This window comes from Tupaia chinensis, unplaced genomic scaffold (genome assembly GCF_000334495.1).
Source record: "Tupaia chinensis unplaced genomic scaffold, TupChi_1.0 Scaffold000453_2, whole genome shotgun sequence".
Classification (NCBI taxonomy): Eukaryota; Metazoa; Chordata; class Mammalia; order Scandentia; family Tupaiidae; genus Tupaia; species Tupaia belangeri.
Genome location: NW_006159961.1, coordinates 251261 through 274920, shown reverse-complemented (window position 1 = coordinate 274920; position 23660 = coordinate 251261). Strand labels below are relative to the sequence as shown.

Below are 23660 nucleotides of genomic sequence, written 5' to 3'. Positions count from 1 at the left end.
GGGTTTAGTGGCGAGAGTGGGACTCAGTGGAGTGAGGAGGTACTCAGGGAACAGGATGTGACCACTGGCGTTCAAGACCAGATAGGGGATGGCTTGGGAGTCCCTGTGATGGTCCTGGGAAACTAGAAGGTCCAGCCTAGATCTCACTGACGCTGGCTGGGGTGTGGAGGCCAGTGCAGCTGTCTGATGGCCGGGCCACTAGCCCCTGTGGGACTCTCCTGTGGGCCCAGTGAGCTTCAGAGCCAAATGGGATGCCCACAGCAACTCACCTCAGGGGCTGACCCAAGGACTTACTCTCTCTCTCTTTTTTTTTTTTAGAGGTTTTTGCTATAGGGCGATTGCGCTTGACAGAAAGACAGAGAGAGAGAGACAAAGAGACAGAAAGTGAGAAATCACCCCCCAGAGGGGATGGCCACACCACAATACCTTCTCCTCTCAGGATCTTGGGCACGCACACACACATGCCAGGCGTGAGTTTAAGCCACCAAGTCTAGGACTCAAACTGCAGTCGACTGCATGGGAGTCCAGCGACATAGCCATTACGCCAACTGCCAGCCCCAACCCAAGGACTTACAAACACATGAGAAGTACCAAGAATAGGGCCGAGGACCTAGAAAACACTCAGTGTGTGTTAAATACGGGTGTCATGTCATTGTCGTTAGGATCTAATAGGTAAGAACACATATGTAATTTAGAGGACGACAGATCTGGGTTTGACTCCGGCTCGGCCATCTGTGAGCTTCCCACACAGATGATGGTTTTAAAAACAACAGTAATAAGGAGCACACACGGGGCTCGCCTTATCCCAGGCTGTTCGTATGCTTGCAGTGCCTTAATCCCTTGAGTCCTCAGAACAACTCTTTGGGATAAGTTACTATTGTTATGCCCTCAGACAGAGGTCGAAGTTGAAACAGAGAGGTGAAGATATTTCTGCAAAGCCAAACAGCTAGAGAGCACTGACAGCGGAATTTGGGCCCAGACCGTGTGCTTCTAACCCCCGTGCGGTTGTCGAACTGTACGCGCAGTCGGGAGGTACTGCTGGTGCTGACCGTCCTGAGCCAAAGGCAGGCACGTGCTTGCACAGAAATACATTCTGAAGCCAAAGGAGAAGGTCTACACTGCAGGCCCCTGGGATCCCCTGATTTACAAGTGGAGGAAAGTGAGAGCACCAGCTGCAGGAAGCACTGCCGGTAGCTGCCACTAGAGGGACTTGAAGGCGCAGAGCAGAATGGCCCCCCCACCACCTCCGCAGGCCACCTCATACCTGAGCCTTCAAGGAGGACCCTCCCCCTTCCTCACCTCTCTGAGCCTGATTCCCTGCACAAGCCCAGGTCCCTGCCTAGGGTCCAGGAGGGAACAGGGGAGAAAAGAGGGTCCAGGCCCAGCGTGGCTCCCTTGGTCGCTCTGGGCTCCCCTCCCCATGGCCTTCCTAGAACACTCACCTCAAAGGAGACAGGCACGCGGATGGTGTCCCCCGCCCTGACCGTCAGCGAGTCCTTCATGCTGGAGTCCAGGAGGAACTTGGGAGAGACTGGAAGACACAAGACGGAGAGTCACCTCCCTCCACAATCCCCAGTGAGGTGGGACTGGAGCAGCCAGTCTAGAGTCCAGTGACTGGGGGGAGGGGTTCTCAAGGAATCAGAGGGGCGTTGAGAGGAGACTCCTGGGGGGAGCTCCAGGAGCTGGTGGGGTGTTAGCCGGAGAGGAACAGGAGCTGCCGCAGGGACAGGGCTGGGGTTAGGCTGGGCTGGAGGAAGACTTCTGGTTTGCAGGTGAGGTAACCTGAGACAGGAAGTGACTTCTGAGGTCATTCTGCATTAGGGACAGAGCCAGGACAGGATCTGGGGGCTCTGGACTCCGGGGCGGTGGGCTTTTCACTAGACACAGTGGCGACTGGGGTCAGCTGGGCCGGGCCAGTGTCAGCTTGGGTCAGAGACGGATCAGCGGGTTCTGGTGATTAAAGTCCAGAGGGAAATAAACCCTCCTGTGGGTCATGGGGAGGCAGGGCACGTTCCATGCAAAACACAACCGGCCCGAGCTGAGCGGCGCCTGTGCCTTCTTGGTCCGTGCCTCGGCGGCAGCCAGAACCCTAGAGAAAGCACCGACTCTGGAGTCGCCTGGTTGCAGTCCTGGCGGAGAGGCTAAGCCGAGTGCCCTGGGCCTCAGTTTCTCTGCACAGTGCACATGCAGACAACGGCCTGTGGCGTTGTGTGAGAGCGTTTCTGAGAGGCACATAGTGGGTGCTCAGGGAATGTTACTTCGTTACACTGGGTCGGCGGCGCATGCCTGGCTGCTGCTGGGGGCCCCTCTCGGGAAGGACGGGCAGGGCTGGGGTAGGGGAGGGGGTGGCATGTTACTTCATTACACTGGGTCGGCACATGCCTGGCTGCTGCTGGGGGCCCCTCTCGGGAAGGGCGGGCAGGGCTGGGGTAGGGGAGGGGGTGGCACTCACCCGTCTCAGGCATGGCCTGCACTGATGTGTCCAGGGCGGTGGGCTGGCTGCGGCCCCCGTCGTTAACTGCCGTCACCCGTATGAAGTAGCCCTCCCGGGGCCGAAGCCCTTTGATCGTGTGGGTGGTGACCGGCACGGTGCCCGCGTGGCACGGGCTCCACTGGAGACTGTCTGAGCCGCACAGCTCCACCACGTATCCCTGGGCTTCGTCCCCGTCCTGCGTGTCCGGCCCGACCCAGCTCAGGGTGATGCTGGTGTGCGATGTGTCTGTGACCTGGAGGTCTCGCACGGGTCCTGGGGGTCCTGGCCAGGCACCACGGGAATGTCAGGAATGGCGTCGCCCCCTCCTAAGGGGGCTAGCATTCATTAGCTGTCCTGTGGAGCCCAGGGGTTCTTCCACCTGGGGATTCTGCCTCCAGACTTTCCTGAGCACCTGCCTGTAGCCAAGCCCTGTCTCTCTGGTCCTTTCCGGGTTATGCACACAGATCCCAGGAAGCCTCCCCGCCTCGTTCCTCTCACTCACCAACCTGCCTGCCGCCTCCCCTAATTCCCCATCTTCTGCAGGTCCTGAAAACTGATGTTTTAGCTGGGCTCTTAGGCGCCTTTATCCCTGAAGACCAGGGATCTTTGGATTCTGAGCTCTAAGCTCTCGATCAAGACCCTGCTCGCCTTCCGGGGGCCCTCGGCGAGGGCTTCTTGTTCTCCCCAGCTAAATGGGAACACGAGTAACAGCCCTGCCTCCCCACGGGGTTCTGAACAGGCCAACGGCACACTGTGCCTGCGAGGGCTTTGGAAGTCGCCCAGGTGTCTAGGGCTCTGGCCCTCGTCTGGCTGCACGTTGCAGTCACAGTGCCTAGATGCCACCCAGAGTTCTGACGTTTAGTCGGGGGTGCAGCCTAGGCCTCAGGTTCATTCTATCATTAGTATTCTCGAGTGCATAGAGTGCCTGTGCAAGAGAGAGAGAGAGAGAGTGCACATGCGCGAGTGAAATGCCCCTCTCCTACAGGGCGTGGTCGTGCCTCGATCCCCTTCCTTCAGCCGCCAGGATCCTGGACATTTGTGGACACACCAGTGTGCTTTCAGGCCAACCGGGCTGGGGACTTGAACTGCGGTCAGCATGTGGTTTCCAGCTCTGCAGTCCAGTAAGCTACAGACTGTGATGGGCACAGTGGCTGGACCTGTTGGAATTTTTAACAGCTCCCCGGGAGTTTCTAGACATGCAGCAAAATCTGACCACCACGGGCCTAGGGCAGTGCTCTCAAACCTTAATCTGTATCCTGTCACCTGGGAGTTGTTAAAACGACAGCTTCTGACTCAGCAGGTCTAACGGAGATCTGAGACTGAACATTTCCTTCCTTCTTTTTTTTTTCTTCCTCAGATAGATTATGCCATAGGGCATGTTGGATTGCCAGAGAGGGAGAATGAGAAATCACCCCTTGGGGGGATGGCCATGCTGCAATCCCTTCTCCTCTATTCTCCTCTCAGGATTTTGGGCATGCATGTACACATGCCTGGTATGAGTTTCAAGCCGCTGGGTTCAGGACTCGAACTGTGGTTGGCCATGTGGGATTCTAGCACCTTAACCAGCATGCCACCTGCTGGCCCTGAGACTTTGCATTTTGAATAAGTTCCCAGGTGCTCTGCTGGTCGTTGGGCCTTGCTTAATAGTAAAACTAGGAAATACCGCCATTGCTGTGGCCTCTCCTGGACACGGCCTCTCCCATCCATCGTCTCCACTGGCCATCACGATGACAGCGCGAGGACAGAGGGGAAGTGGGAGTAGTCTGGTCCCCTAACAGAGGGCAAGATGCCTCATCTACACGCTGCCTTTCTAGGGCTGACACTTAGCTGCCATTTGAATGGTTAAACAAGTAGAATGTCCTATTCTTGTTGGCTTCGGTCAAACAGCCTAGACCTGCTGGGTACAAAGATGCTCTCGAGGGGCCAGTACGTGGCATAGTAGATACTGGACATAGCACTGGACTTCCACATGGCTGACTGTGGTTCAAGTCCTGGACCTGGTGGTTTGAAAAACATGACAGGTGTGTGTGCGTGCATGCCCAAGATCCCAGGAGAGTGGAGAGGGAATTGCAGCATGGCCCTCCTCCTGGGGAGTGGTTTTTCACTTTCCCTCTCATTGTTTCTCTCTCTCTCTTCAGCAAACGCACGTGCCCTATGGCAAAAATTTCAAAAAAAGGATGCTCTCGAGGTGTTTGCCACCTGGCGGATCCAGCAAGTGCGAGGGCTGTGCTGTCCCTCGACGACAGGCTCAGATGGGGATGAGAATGCCAGAGCAGGTTTCCCACGGTCATGCCTCGTGTAGTCTTTTCTTTTTTTTTTTGGATTATTTTATCGAACTTTATTATTTATTTATTTATTTATTTATTTATTTAAATTTGATAAGAGAGAAAGAGAGAGAGAAGTGGGGGGCAGTGAGAAAGCAAGCTGCCAGGTCCGGGACTTGAACCACAATCAGCCATGTGGGAGTCCAGCGCCCTTGACCATCATGCCACCTGCCGGTCCCACCTTGTGTAGTTTTTAATAGGTATTTGGAACCAGCAAATGGCATAATGATTACATCACTGGACTCCCATGTACTCAACTGTGGTTTGAGTCCCAGACCTGGTGGCTTCAAACCCCTGCCAGGCACATGTGCATGTGTGCCCGTGTGCCCAAGATCCCAGGAGGAGGATGGAGAAGGGATTGTGGTGTAGCCATCCCCCCTGTGGGAGTGATTTCTTGCTTTCAGTCTCTCTGACTCTCTCTGTCTCTTGTGGAGTGCACACACCCTATAACAAAAATCTCTCTTAAAAAAAGGTTTTTTGTGGGGAAGGTAGTCTCTATTCAAATCGGGGTGATTCAGAGCAAACACAGTCAGACAGGTGTCTCTCCCACAGGACTTGGAAACACCACAGATTCACGTCACACACATCTTGGGTCACAGATCTGCTGAGATGTTCCCGCTGTCCCCTGTGTCTGCTGGCCTGTCTCGGTGCACCAGTGTCGCAGCGTTCCCGAGAATGCAGAAGGGAAATGTTACTCTAGACTCTTTCGACTCTCTTTTTTCTTTCTTTTCTTTCCTTTTTTTTTTTTTTTTGTGATTCCTGCTATAGGGGTGTGTGCATTCACTGGAGAGACAGAGTTACAGAAAGTGAGAAATCACTCTCCAGGGGGCATGGCCACACTGCAATCCCTTCTCCATTCTTCTCTAGGGATGGGGCATGCACTCCCACATGCCTGGTGTGTTTTAAGCCACTGGGTCCAGGACTCAAACCATAGTCGACTATGTGGGAGTCCAGCGACGTAACCCATCACGCCATCTTCTGGTCCCCTGTACTTTCTTACGGGCAGAGACGGGATGGCCTCGCCTAGCTTCCGGCCCAGTGCTGGCCACCTCGTAGGTGATGACGAATACTCCCTGGGTGGAGGCTCCTCTGGTACCGCTCCTACTACTCACGGTAGCTCCTCACTGGGTTGAGCCAATCGGCTGGCACAGGGTCAGCCCTGGTGGGGTCCCCATGGCTGACCGTGCAGTGCAAGTCCAGACCTGACAGCTTGAAAAACACGCAAGGCACCTGTGTATGTGTGTGTGTGTGTGTGTGTGTGTGTGTGTGTTCTAAATCCCAAAAGGAGGGTGAGACGGAGGAAAAGGACCATGCCCCATGGGGGGTGCTTTCTTGCTTGCTCTTTCCTTTCTTCCTCCCAAACCCTGGCCAGTGCACATGCCCTCCGGTAGAATTTTCCTTTTCTTTTTCTTTTTTAAATTTAAAACGTTTGGAACAAGTGGGCTAGCTTGGAGACAGACCTGCCCAGAGGCCACAGAGTGAGTGACGTGACCCTGGGGAGGAATCTTTGCACCCCCCCTTCCTAGCCTCTGCACCTGCTTGATCTCAGCTTAGACTCCTTGAAATACATGGCATGGTGGTTAAAGGCGCTGGACTCCCACATGGCCGACCACGGTTCAAGTCTCAGACGTGGTGGCTTGCTTTCTCACTTCCTCTCTCTCTCTGTGTCTCTCCGATTAAACTGGAAAGTAATAATGATATAATAATAAATAAAGTTAAAAAAAATACACCTCACCTTTTGACCTTTATCTTTCAGCATTCCTGACCATTCCCCCAGACTGCCCCAACCTGTGATTTCCTGTCCCGGCCCCCTGGCTTTCGCACTATCGGGCAATCACCACCCCACCCCCATCCCAGGCAGGGCCCTACTTACTCATGGGGTCCCGAGCAAAGACAGCATCTGATGGGGGCCCAGGCTCTCCGGGACCTGAGGGAGCCATGGCCGTGACCCGGAACTCATACGGACAGCCCTGCCGCACATCCACCACGGTCCACTTCCTCTCTGTGAACGGCCCACCCCACGTTAGTCTCATAAGGGTGGGACCATGTATAGAGAGATAGCTTGGGGCCCCCAAATTCTGGAGAAGACCAAGCCCAGGGCCTGAGTCATCCCTCCCCATTCATCCATCCAGGTGTGCTTGGTTCTCTTCTAGGTGACGAGGGTGCTAAGCGAGGGGCCCACAGCCCCGTGTGCTTCTGCCACTGACTTGCTGGATGGTCTTGGGCAAGCGCCTGGACCCTGAGGGTCTCCTCCGCCTTATGGAGTTGTCATCATGTTTAAATGAAGCAGAGATGAGCAGGTCGAGGCCCTGCGGGGCCTCAGCCCTGAGCAGCACTGGAGCAGGCCTGACTGGGCACCAGCTCTCCTGCGCCGTTCTGAGCCTGCGCCTCCCTCCATGGGCCTCGGCTCCCCATCAGAGCACAGAAGTGCCAAGTGTTCATGGCATCTACCACCCTTGGGCTTTTCCTAGTTCGTCCTGATCTCGGAAAGCAGTTAGGGGCAGAGGACACTTTTCTCTGCTTTAGGGGTGAGGAAACTTGAGACCTAGAGAGAAAGGGAGCTGCCCAAGGTCAAGGCCGAAGTGGAGAGGCCAGGGCTAATGGCTGCGTCTCTGCCTCCCGCCCAGGACACCCACTAACCTGGGGCTTCTCAGCCTCAGCACGGTGGAAGCTTCGCCAGAGCATCCTTTGGAATTTGTGTGTGTGTGGGGGGGTGGGGGTCCTGCTCTCGGTCCTGTGCATTACAGGGTGTTTAGTGACATCCCTGGCTTCTTCACAAGGATGCCAATAACATCTTCCCCTCCTCCCCAGCTGTGACAATCAAAATCATCTCCAGACATTGCCAGGTGTCCCCTAGGGGACAAGGCTACCCTGGATGAGAGCCACTGTATTAAACCAAACTAGTCAGGGCTGGCCCATAGCCTAGTGGGCAAGGGAGCCAGATCTCACATCGCTGATCACTGTTTGAATCCTGGCTCCGGCAGTTTGAAAAACACACCGGCCGGCACATGTGTGTGCGTGCCCAGATCCTTATGGGGTGGAGAAGTGGAGAGGGGGTCACTGTATCACCATGCACCGTGGGGGGTGCTCTCTCTCTGTCACTTTCTGGTGTGCTCACGTGCCCTCTAGCAAGTTAAAAACAAGTCTGAACTGACAGTGCCAAAGGATCCCGGAGCCTGAGCCGGGAGGGAGCCTGCGGACACTCTGGAAGCAGGATGACAGGGCTGCTGCTCGGGCTGCTCACCCGGTATGGGCTGGTCGCTCACGGCCGTCCAGGTGTTGCTACCCTTCTTGCGCTTCTCAACCAGGTAGCCCAGGATGTGGGCACTGCCAGGGCCCCGAGGCGCCGTCCACGTCAGTGTGATGCCCTGGCTGGAGGCCTTCACGATGACAGGGGCGGAAGGGGGCCTGGGGAGAGCTGGGGGCAGAGAAGGCACCAGTCAGCCAGAGCCCAGGGAAAGGTGCCCCACGGGGAGGCCCCGGGGGAGAAGGAATGGGGAGTTTAGGGCAGGGCCCCACACTGTCCTTTTCTGGGAGTATCGAGGCCAGGCCAGCCTGCTCGGGGATGCCATCCTGGCTCGGGGTATCTGATGGAAGATGCTGGTTTCTATCCAGGTCCTGAGCCCGAGCTTTGCTTGGCCACCCTCACTTCTGGAAACCCCATAAATCTGTTCCTGCTCTGGCTGTCAGATCCCGAATGAAGCTGCGGTAGGGAGTCTCCATAATGTTCTAGAAGGGCCCCAAGACCCTCAGGGAGAGGCTGGCATCCCTCAGCCTCTGCCTATCCTCCGGGCCCAGTGGGGAGCCCAGGAGTAACCCAGCCCCAACCTGACCCTTTTTCTCACCCTCAGATGCTACCAGCACCTCCTGAGACTCCAGGGGCTCCCCAACCCCTTCAGAGGTCACAGCCCGCACGCGGAAGGTGTACTTCCTGCCCTGCTCCACGTGGGCATCGGTGAAGGTGGTGCTGTCTGCGGGGGGCTCGGCCACCTTCAGCCAAGTGCTCCTGCCAGCCTGCCGCCTCTCCACCAACTAGTCCCGCCCAGGACACCCACTAACCTGGGGCTTCTCAGCCTCAGCACGGTGGAAGCTTCGCCAGAGCATCCTTTGGAATTTGTGTGTGTGTGGGGGGTGGGGGTCCTGCTCTCGGTCCTGTGCATTACAGGGTGTTTAGTGACATCCCTGGCTTCTTCACAAGGATGCCAATAACATCTTCCCCTCCTCCCCAGCTGTGACAATCAAAATCATCTCCAGACATTGCCAGGTGTCCCCTAGGGGACAAGGCTACCCTGGATGAGAGCCACTGTATTAAACCAAACTAGTCAGGGCTGGCCCATAGCCTAGTGGGCAAGGGAGCCAGATCTCACATCGCTGATCACTGTTTGAATCCTGGCTCCGGCAGTTTGAAAAACACACCGGCCGGCACATGTGTGTGCGTGCCCAGATCCTTATGGGGTGGAGAAGTGGAGAGGGGGTCACTGTATCACCATGCACCGTGGGGGGTGCTCTCTCTCTGTCACTTTCTGGTGTGCTCACGTGCCCTCTAGCAAGTTAAAAACAAGTCTGAACTGACAGTGCCAAAGGATCCCGGAGCCTGAGCCGGGAGGGAGCCTGCGGACACTCTGGAAGCAGGATGACAGGGCTGCTGCTCGGGCTGCTCACCCGGTATGGGCTGGTCGCTCACGGCCGTCCAGGTGTTGCTACCCTTCTTGCGCTTCTCAACCAGGTAGCCCAGGATGTGGGCACTGCCAGGGCCCCGAGGCGCCGTCCACGTCAGTGTGATGCCCTGGCTGGAGGCCTTCACGATGACAGGGGCGGAAGGGGGCCTGGGGAGAGCTGGGGGCAGAGAAGGCACCAGTCAGCCAGAGCCCAGGGAAAGGTGCCCCACGGGGAGGCCCCGGGGGAGAAGGAATGGGGAGTTTAGGGCAGGGCCCCACACTGTCCTTTTCTGGGAGTATCGAGGCCAGGCCAGCCTGCTCGGGGATGCCATCCTGGCTCGGGGTATCTGATGGAAGATGCTGGTTTCTATCCAGGTCCTGAGCACGAGCTTTGCTTGGCCACCCTCACTTCTGGAAACCCCATAAATCTGTTCCTGCTCTGGCTGTCAGATCCCGAATGAAGCTGCGGTAGGGAGTCTCCATAATGTTCTAGAAGGGCCCCAAGACCCTCAGGGAGAGGCTGGCATCCCTCAGCCTCTGCCTATCCTCCGGGCCCAGTGGGGAGCCCAGGAGTAACCCAGCCCCAACCTGACCCTTTTTCTCACCCTCAGGTGCTACCAGCACCTCCTGAGACTCCAGGGGCTCCCCAACCCCTTCAGAGGTCACAGCCCGCACGCGGAAGGTGTACTTCCTGCCCTGCTCGACGTGGGCATCGGTGAAGGTGGTGCTGTCTGCGGGGGGCTCGGCCACCTTCAGCCAAGTGCTCCTGCCAGCCTGCCGCCTCTCCACCACGTAGTGCACCACGGGCTGGCCCCCATCGTCCCTCGGGGGCTGCCAGCGGAGGCAGACGCCGGCCCGACCGCAATCTTGCACCTCCAGAGGGCCCTGCGGGGGCCGAGGCTTATCTGGGACCCACCAAGAGGAGCAGGGAGAGAAGAGGGTCAGAGAAGCTGGAGAGGAGTGGGCTGGTTTTCCCCTCATCAGTGGAGAAGCCTGCAGTGGGGTGGGCTGCCCAGAGAGCCTTGGCCATTAGCCAGGGGCCCATACATTTCTTGAGACAGACAGGGCCCCTGATCTCTGCCCACAACGCGTACACACACACCCAGGGTTGTGCCAGCCCTGCGCCCACCCCACCATTCATGTGGCCCTCTGGATACCCACAGCCCTACCTTACTGGTACCGACCATGGCTGGGGGACACCATCCCGCCCAACCAGTTCCCTATGGCCCAGGGTACTGGGGCTCAGATGAGTTTGGGGAGGGCGTGCAGATGAGTAAGGAGGGGTTTAATCTTTAAACAGTATGAAAATGAGGATCAGCCCTGGCAGAGCCATCCCCTGGACCTGCCCTTGGCACCCAGGGACCCTCAGGGTGGGGCTGGCACCTAGGACTTGCAGGGTGAGCTGGGCCTGCACGGAGCCGCCCTCGCTCCTCAGTGTCACGCTGTACTGGCCACGGTCCTTCCTGCTCACGCTGGGAAGGCACAGCCGTGTGTAGCTGTCCCCCAGGGCCACCTGGGCACCCCTGCCGCTGCTGCCCACCACCTCGGCCCCATCCTTTCTCCAGGCAGCCTGGACAGGGAGACGGCTCTGGAAGGGGATCTTCATGGTCACTGGCTTCCCGGCCTTCACCACCAGTGGCTCACTCAGTTTCTCTGTCACCTCTGGAGCAATGGTGGGAGGATCTAGAAATCAAAGGAGCAAGGGGGTCAAAGAAGACAGGCCCTGGGAGCCAGGGGAGGGCGACAGAAGTACCCAGGGCAGGAAGTTCGGGCTCGGAGTGTGGAAGTCCCTGCCCTTGGTGAGAATGAACAAGAACGGGCTTCATCTGCATCAGGAGGACCCGCGTTAGACCTCACCCAGGCCTTCTCACCCAGGAGAGAGGATGCTGGGGCGGGGCGGGGGGCTTTTTAATTCCTCTGCTCAGACTGAGATGAGATTAGACACTGGCTGCAGACCAGTCACAACTGTGGTGTGTACACGGGGGAGCCTGTCCCCTGGTAAAGACTGTGGGACAGGAAAGGGTAGGGCTGGGCCTCACCCTGGACAGTCAGGGTGGCCTCGCTCTGTTCGCTGCCGGCCACGAAGCTGTACCTCCCAGCCTGGGTCCCCTGCACATGGGCGATGATGAGTCTGTGCACGAGACCGTCTTGCTCAAAGATGACGCCATCCTCGGCGGTGAGCTGGAGATGAGGGCCACAGCAGGAGACGGTCACCCCACCCACCCCACTCCTCCAGCAGCTAAGCAGGGCCTGTCACTGACGCAGTCTCTGGAATCAAGTCACAGCTGTGTGAACTGAGCGCTTATCATGTGCCGGGCCGTGCTAAGGCACTCCGGGCCTGGCACTGATCTGCCGCAACCTTCTGAAGCAGGTACTATTATTAGTCCCATTTAATAGATGACGAGACCAGCATCTGCGGCAGCTGGCCTGAGGTCACATAACTGGTTATGGCAGGGCTGAGATTTGAAGCCAGATCTGGCTGGTGCCAAGGCACCTGTTTGAACCCCCATGACAGGTCACTTCCTGAGATGACAGCTACAATGGAGGCTGGGGAGAGCCCATCTGGTCAGGATGGGGAGATGCCACTTATAGGAGGCCTCGGAGGATGGGCAGAGCTGTGTGAGCAGGTGCAAGGAGCACGGGGTGCGTGGAGGGAAGAGTGAGTCAGGGAGACAGCATTTTAAAAATCCAATTTAATGTTAAACAACCAAGCTGTTGGATATTTCAACTCCTACCAGGGTGGGTGCATCTTACTGCAAATTCTCTACCCTCTACCTGTCCTCTGCTTCACTCTACCCCTTTCCCCAGTAAAGAGAAGGTGGGGGCGGTGCATACCTTGACTCCATCCTTAAACCAGGTGCCAGGCCCCAGGTCACAGGTGAGGGTACAGGAGAGCATCGCAGCCTCCCCGTGCTGGACCTCCGTGTCAGCCAGGCCCTGGGAGAAGTGGCCCACAGGGCCTGGAGAGACACAGAGGGAGTCCCCAAGGGCCAGCCTCTGGGGCAATGGCCTGCACTGTGCCCTGGGAGGCCACTGTGGTCCTGCCAGCTGGCTCGGCTGGTGTCAGCAAAGCCAAGCCTCTCATTTTTCTCAGTAGGAGGGAGGACGAAACAGGAAATGTGGGGTACAAGGTGGGTGAAGGGGCCCCAAGTCCCACAGCAGGAAGTGTGGGTGACCCAGAGAGTGAGGTAGGCCTCTCTGGCACATTGGACATAGGTTAGAAGACCGGGTGTCCTGGAGGCCTCTGGGCTTCATGCACCCGGTTCCCCCTGCACAGAGAGGAGGAGGTTGCTCCCCCATCTGACAAAGGTTCCTAATAATATGGAATTGGGGTCAACCCGAGCATCCCACTGTCCAGAGAGCTCCCCTCGCCCAGCTGAGAAGGACCTACCTCGAGCCTCCTTGGAGAAACTGCCAGCGCCGGGCTTGTATCTGGATCCAGGATGCCGGGTGAGATCCCTCCCCTGGCCAGAGATGTCTGGCCTGTGCCCTTTGCTACTTCTGCTGCCAGGGCGACACAGGGGCTCCGGGTTCCAGTCTTCGCCTGGAGTTTCCCCCGGGGACCCTCTGTTCTCCCTGCTGGCCTCCCCTGCTCTTTCTCTTCTCACTGCCTCAGCACTCGCCCCTGCCCGTGCCTGAGAGCTGCAGCTACGTGGGCCAGGGCTCCCACCTGGCCCTCCAGACTCTTCTGTTCCCCACCTGCCACATTCCTGCAGGGCCCCAGGACCTTGGGCCTTGCTACGCTCAGCTCCCAGAGACCCCTGCTTCCCAGGGAACCCCCTTGCTCCTTTCTGTCCTGTGCCAAGCTGAGAAGCCAGGCCCGAGCTCTCCCCTGATCTGTCTCCAGAGCTTTTTCTGCCCAGCGGACCATCTTGGCCACTCCAGGGTCTCCGAACTCCTGATTTCCCAGGTGCTGGCGTGAGGCCATTCCCCAACTCAGCAGAATCCTCCTTGCCCAGAACACTTGCGAGTTCTGTGTCCTCAGGTCTGTCCCTTCTAGAACTCGAGCCTTCGCTGTCCAGGGAACTTGGACTTTGCCATTCACCAACTGCTTCCTGGCCTGGTGCGGCCTTCCTGCCCCTTGAGCCCCCTGGCCTTCTGTAGGTCCCACTGAAAGTGGCCTCTTTCCCCTGCAGAGACTGGGAGGCCCTGGAGCTGGGGGGTTGGCTCCCAGCACCTGTGCTGCCTTGGCCCGACCCCTGGTCTTGCCCGCCGGATGCCCAGGCGTTGCTCAGCCCTTGCCGCTCGGCAGGCCCTGATGTTGATTTGCCGTTTCCCCCGGGTGTGGAGCTGCCTTCCACCACCTGGCCTGCCCCCGCTGTTCTCCCTGAACCTGCCCCTGTCCTCCCAGCTCCCTGCGGGAAGCCCTCACTTCCCTGAGGTGCCCACTGCCCCTGACCAGCCACCCTAGCCCTGTCTGCTGTCCCAGAGCCTGCTGTCCCAAAATCCCATTCTTGTCCAGAGTCTGGAGCATCTGTCCCCACCCAGGTCTCACCCTCCACTGTCCCCCTACTATCAAGACACCCAGAAGTTCTCATGCTCCCTGCTGGGTCTGCAGACCCACCCTCCCCCCTGAGAGTCCCCCTGCCCCTAGGAGACCCTGGCACGCCAGAACCCTCTTGGCCCTCTCTGAGGCCCGACTTCCCCCTAGACACAGCAGCCCTCGTGGACTCAGGGAGCCTGGAGGTTCCGTAGCCCCCAGGAGGGTTCTCTGAGGCTGGCCCATCTGAAGGAGTCTGTGACCCTCCCTGGGTCCCTAGTGCCCCCAGATTCCTGAGGCTGTCCCCAAGTGCCATGCTATCTGCAATGCCCACCACTCCAGCCACCCCTGGACTTGCCCCATCCACAAGCCCCACTCCTCTGCTCTGCTCAGGACCACCCTTAGAGTTTGTGCCATGCTCTGATCCCGCCCAATGGCCTGCCCCGAGCCCCCTGGCTCTGTGGCCTCCAGGTCCAACCTCAGGCTTCATTCTTGCCAATGAACCTGGGACTCCAAGCCCCCCCGGTCCATCTCCATGGCCCGCCTCGTGCTCTGACCCTGCTTTCCTGGGTCCACCCGGGCCTCCCCTATCACCACCTTCACCCGCTATCCCCATTCCCCCAGTACCGCCCAAGCCATCCCTACCACCTGCCTCACTCCATGACAAAATGCATCCAGAATCCTCCAAACCACTCTTATACCCTATGTCACTTCCAAATGGACTCCTTCCAGAATCCACAGAAACATTCCCATAACCTGCGTGGCACCCTGACCCCATCCCCTGTCCCCTGAAACATTCCTATAACCTGCGTGGCACCCTGACCCCATCCCCTCAGGAGCGCCTGTGTCTCTTCTCTGTCCTGCTTCATCCATGGACCACACTTCCCCAGATCCCCTAAGCCTATCCCTGCCAGCTGCCCCGTCTGCTGATCCCATTCCTCCCAGGCCCCCCGAACCGTCCCTAGAGCCTGCCTCATTGCCTGGCCTCATTCTCCCAGGCCCGAGGCTCCTTGATCCTCCTCCAGAAGCCATCCTGCCCCCAGATCCCTGAGACCCTGGAATTCCTGAACCATCCCCATACCCCAGCCCAGTGCCAGACCCAGAAGCCCACGGGCTCCCAGAACCTGCCGTGAGACTGTCCAGAAGGTCAGTTCCAGCTCCAGAGGTGCCAAACCTCCCTATATCCCCTGTCCTTGGAGACCCTGGCCCCATAGGCCCTGGACCCCTAGTGCTATCTCCACAGCCTCCTTCTCCAAAGGCCTCCATGGCCCCCGAGGCTCTGGGGCCCCCATAATCCCCACTCTGACTCCAAGGCCTTGCTCTTCCAGAGCCCTCTGGATCTGCTTCCAAGAGTCCCTCCCCCACAGTGCCCACTGGTCCCAAGGCCTCGAGACCACCAGGACCCCCCACACCACCACCAGAACGATGCCCTCCCACAGAGCCCATTTCTCCTTGTGCTTGGGGTGCATCCCAGCTCCAGGCTTCACCCCCAGGCACTCCATCAGGGCTGTCTGTGCCATTTTTGAGAACTGCAACCCTCCCGGATGTCCCTCCTGCAGGACTATGGTGATCTTTGTCTCCAGGCCACCCTCCCCCATGCACCCCTGAGCCATGCCTGTGAGCACCCCCTTCCTCAGACTCTGCTCCAGGTACCCCAGAGTCAACTCCATACCCGGCACGATGGCCAGACCCCACTCCTGCTGGCACCCCCGGGCCATGCCTGTGAGCACCTCCTTCCTCAGACTCTGCTCCAGGTACCCCAGAGTCAACTCCATACCCGGCACGATGGCCAGACCCCACTCCTGCTGGCACCCCCGGGCCATGCCTGTGAGCACCTCCTTCCTCAGACTCTGCTCCGGATACCCCAGAGTCAACTCTATACCCGGCTCCATGGCCAGACCCCATTCTTCCTGACACCTCCGAGCCATGCCTGTGAGCACCCTCTTCTTTAGAGTCTATTCCAGGTGCCCCAGAGGCGACTCTATACCCAGCACCATGGCCAGACCCCATTTTTCCTGATGCCCCTGAGCCATGCCTGTGAGCACCCCCTTCCTCAGACTTTGTTCCAGGTACACCAGATTTAACTCTATGCCCAGCACCATGGCCAGACCCCATTCTTCCTGACACCCCCAAGCCATGCCTGTGAGCACCCCCTTCCTCAGACTTTGTTCCAGGTACACCAGATTTAACTCTATGCCCAGCACCATGGCCAGACCCCATTCTTCCTGATACCCCCGAGCCACGCTTGTGATCACCCCCTTCCTCAGACTCTGCTCCAGGTACCCCAGAGTCAACTCTATACCCAGCACCATGGCCAGACCCCATTTTTCCCGACATTCCCGAACCATGCCTGTGAGCACCCCCTTCCTCAGATTCTGCTCCAGGCACCCCCGAATCAACTCTGTATCCAATACCATGGCCAGACCCTGTTCCTCCTGCCATCCCTGAGCCATGCCTGTGAGCATCTCCTTCCAAAGACTCTGTTCTCCCAAGCACCCCGGAGGCAACTCTGTACCTTGGATCATGGCCAGACCCCATTCCTCCTGGAACCCCCGAGCCATCACTGTAACTAGCACCATTTCCAGGGTCTGTTCCCCTAGAGTACCCTATGCCATCCCCATACCTAGACTCCATTGTCCCCAGATCCCCTAAGCCACCATCATAGCCTGTCATACTTTGGGGTCCTTTTCCTCTGGAGCCCCCTGACCCATCGCAGAAATCTAGTTCAGACCCCATTGCTACTGGACCTCTTATTCCTTCCGTATCTCCCAGTGTCCCCCTGGACCTCTGAGTACGCGGGCCTGGAGACCCAGTCATCCTGTGGTTTCTGGCACCCACCCCCTGCCCAGGCTCCATCAGCCCAGTTCCCTGGGCACCACCCTTTCCTCCACTGGACCCCAGCACTCCAGGCCCATGGTGGGCCCCGGTTTTACTCAGGCTAGACCCCATGCCATCCCAAGGACTCGCACTGTCAGACTCTATTCCACCAGTGCCCTCTGCTCCCCTCTGACCTGCAGTCCAGCCCTGGGAAGATTGGAGGTTTCTGGAGCCGTCCCCTGCTCTGCCCAAGGCCCCGGGCATCCCCTGGTTGCCCCGTCCCCTGAGCTCCTGTAGGCCATCTCCCCAGTCCCCAGGACCTCCTAGTCCCCCAGGACCAGCTGTGTAGCCCCTTCCCCTAGCTGTAGACTCCCCCCCAGCTCGGTCGTCTGCCTCCCGCAGTGAGCCCCCAGCTTTGGCCTCAGAGCCCCTGCCCCCCTGGAGGAAAGCTCCAACACCGGATACTGACGATGGCTGGAAGCCCTTGCCTCCGGAGGTCTGTCCTGGATGCTGCCCTGGCCCCCAGGAGCCCCTGGCTCCCTCATGGTCCGCATCTCTACCACCCTGAGAGCCCCAGAACTCATAGTCAGTGTCTGCCTTGGAGCTAGAACCTCCTTCTCCAGGAACCTCCCAGGTGCTAGGACCTCCTGCTCCCTGGCTGGCTCCTGCCGGCCCTGGGCCAATCCCTCTACCCCATACTGTCTCAGCCATGCCTCTCTCCCTTCCCCTACTCAGACCATCCCCTCCCTCTATCTCGGCCTGGCTATCACCCTGCAGAAACTCCTCCATCTCTTCTCCTTCTGGCCAAGACCCCCCAGGATCAGATGGGGACCCCCACAGGGCCCTCCTTCCTCTCCCAGTTCCCTGCTGAGCCTCCCAGAGCTGTTCCTGGCCATGCCTGTCCAGCCAGCCTCCGTCTCCCTGGTGCTCCTTTCCTTCCCTGCTGTCTCCCAGGCCTCCGCCCTGAGCCTTCCGGCTTCCTGGTGGCCCCCAGCACCTGTCCCCTTCGCGCTCTCTGCCAGGATCTTGCTGTGGCCTCTCTGTGACACTCAACCCTGGCTCTGGGCCCTCTCGCTGTAGAGGGGGCCACTCTGAAAGGTTTGCACCCCAGGCTCCATCTCTGGGGGACTGACTTTCTCCAGCGGGAACAACTCTGCCTCCCTCCGGGTCTAGAAAGCCCTTTCTCTCCTGCCCAGGTACCCTGGCACAGTCAGCTGCCCCTTCGTCCCCCATCAAGGAGTTGCCATGACTGCCAGGAATACCCCTGCCCAGGCTGGCTGGGACCTGGAGCCCACAAGTCCAGTCAGCTCCCTCCAAGGAGCCCCCCACGGGGCCCTGTTCTCTGGAAGTCTCTCCCCCACAACCGATGCGCCTGGAATCTGCTTCTGAGGCCTGGACTCCTTGCCCCTGCGACAGCCCGTCAGCACCTGTGGTCTGAAGGTCTTTGTCCCTTCCTGCTTCCACGAGGCGTTGTTCACATGGGTGGTCAATGTCCGCAGGGAGAGACAAAAGAAGAGATCAAAACCCCTATCATTAATAAACCAGGCCACGCCTGTCTGACCCCAGCTGACTTGCCTGACCCTTGGTTTCCCCCATAGAGAAGCACACTGACCACTAGTGGGGAGCCAGGATGTTCTAGGGGCTCGATGGCTGAGCTCCATCACCAGCCCTCATCCTGCACCCACAGGCTGCCTGCTACCCAGGTCACCAGGATGTAGAGCACATGCATACATGGAACGTCATTTGCATACCGAACTGCCACAAACAGTTCTTGGGGGTGATTTTTACTATAGGGCACATGCACTCATTGGAGAGACAGAGACAGAGGCAGAGAGTTAGAAATCACCCCCACCCCGGAGGGATGGTCACACTACAATCCCTTATCCTCCATTCTCCTCTCAGGATCTTGGGCATGCACACACATGCACCTGCACGAGTTTTAAGTCATAGGGTCTGTGACTTGAACCACATTCGACTATGTGGGAGTCCAACGATGTAACCATTATGCCATCTGGTCCCACAGTTCATGTTCTTAAAAAAGATCTACCTATCCTACCACCTACTTTACATAGGTCTAATTTGCACTCTCCTGGGATTATCTTGAATGCAAATTCCAATCCCCAGGGAGGTTAAGGGCTTCTCAGGTCTGATCCAGGGGCTTCTCATCCACACTGAAGCTGACTCCTGTCCCACACTTTTTACAGGCCTCTAGGGCCATCTTGAACTTGTGCCTTAGAGTAACACCAAGAGGCCTTGTGGAACAGCTGCAGCTGATTCCCTGCTGGCCCAGGAGGGTCTGCACTGCAGGGGACCAAGAACAGGCCCAAGGAGCCCTCCTCATTTTCCCTGCCTGAGGCCCAGAGCTGTTCCTGGCCATGCCTGTCCAGCCAGCCTCCGTCTCCCTGGTGCTCCTTTCCTTCCCTGCTGTCTCCCAGGCCTCCGCCCTGAGCCTTCCGGCTTCCTGGTGGCCCCCAGCACCTGTCCCCTTCGCGCTCTCTGCCAGGATCTTGCTGTGGCCTCTCTGTGACACTCAACCCTGGCTCTGGGCCCTCTCGCTGTAGAGGGGGCCACTCTGAAAGGTTTGCACCCCAGGCTCCATCTCTGGGGGACTGACTTTCTCCAGCGGGAACAACTCTGCCTCCCTCCGGGTCTAGAAAGCCCTTTCTCTCCTGCCCAGGTACCCTGGCACAGTCAGCTGCCCCTTCGTCCCCCATCAAGGAGTTGCCATGACTGCCAGGAATACCCCTGCCCAGGCTGGCTGGGACCTGGAGCCCACAAGTCCAGTCAGCTCCCTCCAAGGAGCCCCCCACGGGGCCCTGTTCTCTGGAAGTCTCTCCCCCACAACCGATGCGCCTGGAATCTGCTTCTGAGGCCTGGACTCCTTGCCCCTGCGACAGCCCGTCAGCACCTGTGGTCTGAAGGTCTTTGTCTCTTCCTGCTTCCATGAGGCGTTGTTCACATGGGTGGTCAATGTCCGCAGGGAGAGACAAAAGAAGAGATCAAAACCCCTATCATTAATAAACCAGGCCACGCCTGTCTGACCCCAGCTGACTTGCCTGACCCTTGGTTTCCCCCATAGAGAAGCACACTGACCACTAGTGGGGAGCCAGGATGTTCTAGGGGCTCGATGGCTGAGCTCCATCACCAGCCCTCATCCTGCACCCACAGGCTGCCTGCTACCCAGGTCACCAGGATGTAGAGCACATGCATACATGGAACGTCATTTGCATACCGAACTGCCACAAACAGTTCTTGGGGGTGATTTTTACTATAGGGCACATGCACTCATTGGAGAGACAGAGACAGAGGCAGAGAGTTAGAAATCACCCCCACCCCGGAGGGATGGTCACACCACAATCCCTTATCCTCCATTCTCCTCTCAGGATCTTGGGCATGCACACACATGCACCTGCACGAGTTTTAAGTCATAGGGTCTGTGACTTGAACCACATTCGACTATGTGGGAGTCCAACGATGTAACCATTATGCCATCTGGTCCCACAGTTCATGTTCTTAAAAAAGATCTACCTATCCTACCACCTACTTTACATAGGTCTAATTTGCACTCTCCTGGGATTATCTTGAATGCAAATTCCAATCCCCAGGGAGGTTAAGGGCTTCTCAGGTCTGATCCAGGGGCTTCTCATCCACACTGAAGCTGACTCCTGTCCCACACTTTTTACAGGCCTCTAGGGCCATCTTGAACTTGTGCCTTAGAGTAACACCAAGAGGCCTTGTGGAACAGCTGCAGCTGATTCCCTGCTGGCCCAGGAGGGTCTGCACTGCAGGGGACCAAGAACAGGCCCAAGGAGCCCTCCTCATTTTCCCTGCCTGAGGGGATCATCCAAAAACAAGTAACTGGCCAAAGGGAGCCTCCCTACCAGGCCTCCCTCAGGCCCTCCCCGGCCTTGAGGGCTTACACCCTGGAGGCAGGAAGAGTCCTCTGGGAACCACGTACCTTCAACTACCAGCCAGGCGCTGGAAGTGTGGAGGCCAGTGCCCAGAGAATAGAGGCCCATGTCTGCAAATCGGGTCCCCTTCACCACCAGCCGATGGGTCAGCCCATCAGGGGACACAGATACTTCATATTTGTCGCTGGGCCGGAGTGGCCGGCGCTGGAAATGCCAGATAGCACTGGGACAGGGGTTGGAGAGGGTGCACTCGAAGACCGCATCACCCTGCTCCTCACAGCGGGCTTCGGCCAGTGGGACCACCACGCGGGGCGGGATGGCTGCAAGGAGAGCAGGGATGGGGGACTTTGGCTGGGCGGCATGACACTGCGACCTGCTGCCGCGGACAGGGGGTTCAGAAACCCAATTCAGTCACAAACGCCCTGTGTCACCTCGGACCTCCCACCCAGACGTCAGTTTCCCCCACGCAAATTGAGGGATTATAATTAGGTCATGATCAGTGAGGCTATTTTCGGCTCTGGAATTCCATCACTCAAAACCTTAAGTTATATCTGGGGGTAAGGTGAGTACGGGAAGGAAACCAACGTGCTGAGAGCCAGCGCTTTATCGGTGAGGGGAATTCAAAAGTTCATGGAAGAATGGAATTAAAGCACCTGGTTTATTTCAGTGCAAAATTTTTTGAAAACCATCCTTAAGTCATTTTTTTTTTTGTAATATACATTTCAATTAACTTTTTGAAAACCCCTCTTACATTGTCTTATCCATTCTTATGACCTTCTTTCTCTCTTTTTAAAAAATAATTATTTATTTAATTTTATTCATTCATTTATTTTATTTTATTTTAATTTGACCAGAGCGAGACACACAGAGAGAAAGAGAAAGTGAGAAAGCAAGCCACCAGGTCTGGGACTCGAACTGTGGTTGGCCATGTGGGAGTGTCCAGTGCCTTAACCACCATGCCACCTGCTAGTCCCCTGACCTCTAAAGTAGGTATTACTATTTTTTAAAATAGGTAAGGAAATTGAGGCTTAAAAATATTAAATGGCTTGCCTCAATCTTCTGCTGCTAAGAGGTGGCCCAGGCAGGATTCACACCCAGGTCTGGCTACCTCCAAAGTCCTGGCTCCTTTTCCCACACTGGACAGCCCGGCCTGCTGAGACAGTTCATCCCTCCCTCTCCCTGACCTAGTTTGGCCATGTTCTTTGTGATCTATCTGCCCAGAGCTTCCTTCCGCGCCTCTGCTTGTCCTTACACGCATCCCCTGGAGCTGTCAGGTGCTCTGGGGGTGATGTGGACCCAGATGCTTGTGGGAAGGGTTAGATGATAGCCAGAGGTGGTTCCCAGATAGGAAGGGGACAAGGGAAGCAGGCACAGAGGAGGCAGTATCGGGCACAAGTGTGTCTGGCCGGGTGGAGACCCAGCTAGGGACCTGAGGACACACAGTGGGAGGGAGGGGAGCTATGGGGCTGTGGCTTGAGGCTGCCACATAGTCGGGGTCTGGTGGAAAATACTGATAGTTGGTTGCTGCCGACAGTCCGAGGCAGGGGCACGACACATGGATCTGTGTCAGGGCTGGATGTTAGGGGAGCCCAGCTCAGCACTGGGAAGCACGACTTAGACCGAGGCACTTGGAGAACAGAGGCCGTTGTTGTTGGGCTGTCTGAGTGAGCATCTCTCTCCTGGTTGTTTTTGCAAGGGGACCACGTCACGTGTACCCCTTTACACACACACAGACCCACGCCCACCAGATGTCCTCCACGCAGACTTCAGTGCAGACCACTCACCGCTGGCCTCCAGTTCTGTGGAGAAGACCACGGTGTCCTCCACCTTGACCTGGTAAATGCCAGAGTCCTCAGGCCTCAGATCCAGGATCTGGAAGTTGTAGCGTTTCCCCAGCCGCCGCAGGCAGTGCTTGGTCTGGTTGTCGAAGCCATAGGGGATCATTTCACCGTCCTGGAACGCAAATGGGAGAGGCGGTAGTCGGGGTCTCAGTGCGATCCCTGTGCCTCGTGTCTGATCCCACTCTGGCTATGAGCAGCCCAGGACCAAACAACACGTTCCTGGAACTGTGAGGGCATGGAGTGCATCCTGTCCCCTTGGTGGTGGACAGCAGGGCTTCGAGGACATGGAACAGGGGTTGCTAGGCGGATGGGAACGCACTCTGGGAATGTCCCGTCTCTCCCCACGGAGTGGAAATCTACAGTGCTGTAAACAGGCACCAGCGATTGCTGAGGTTCCAGCCCACCTGTGCAGTTACTGCCAAGCAGTAAGATTAGCTGCCACGGGTGGGGGGCAGTGGGGACGGATGATGGACAACCTATGGTCCAGGGCCTCAGCTCATCCATCCATTCACGAGGATGAACTTTCCAATCTCAGATATCTTTTTTTTAAAAAAATTATTATTTATTTCATTTAGAGAACTTTCCAACCTCAGATATCTTTTTTTAAAAAAAATTATTATTTATTTCATTTTATTTATTATAATTATTTTTTAATGTAACCAGAGAAGGAGAGAAGGAGGGAAAGTGACAAAGCAAGTCACCAGGTCCAGGACTTGAACTGTGGTTGACCATATGGGAGTCCAGCACTTTAACCATCACACCACCCGCTGGCCCTCTTCAGATATCTTTAAGCTCTACCAAACCCACGATTCTGTACACACGGCCACATAACCAAGCCCTGGATTGATGTCAACCCGCTGAATGTTAACAATAGCTAACACTTCTCAGGTGCCCGCTATGTGCATCCAGGCACTGTTGTAGGTCCTTGGGACACGTCAATGAATAAAACAGACTCCCAGGGAACTCACATCCAACGGAGGGGACAGATAAATAATAAACTTCGTAAGTAAGTAAATGACTTATGCTAGGAAGAAATAGAACTAGGTGGGAAAAAGGGGGTAAGGGGTGCTAGGATGGGGCTGGAGGGACACAGAGAATGACACAAGGTGGTCAGGGGCATCTCACTGCAGGTGAGGAGTGACCATGGATGCTGGAA

At 57.2% G+C, this 23660-nt stretch overlaps 1 protein-coding gene across 1 annotated transcript in view; it reads right to left on the bottom strand.

The window, feature by feature from the left end:
• The window catches only part of IGFN1 (immunoglobulin like and fibronectin type III domain containing 1), a 46503-nt gene that overhangs the window by 12388 nt on the left and 10455 nt on the right, over positions 1-23660 (bottom strand). Inside the window, 14 exon segments of the mRNA XM_027774556.1 lie at positions 1443-1531; positions 2453-2755; positions 6671-6799; positions 9460-9633; positions 10061-10360; positions 10839-11138; positions 11495-11636; positions 12291-12415; positions 12847-14712; positions 14715-14830; positions 15310-15785; positions 19434-19690; positions 20711-20983; positions 22448-22616. Of these exon segments, the coding sequence (XP_027630357.1) occupies positions 1443-1531; positions 2453-2755; positions 6671-6799; positions 9460-9633; positions 10061-10360; positions 10839-11138; positions 11495-11636; positions 12291-12415; positions 12847-14712; positions 14715-14830; positions 15310-15785; positions 19434-19690; positions 20711-20983; positions 22448-22616 (4719 nt within the window).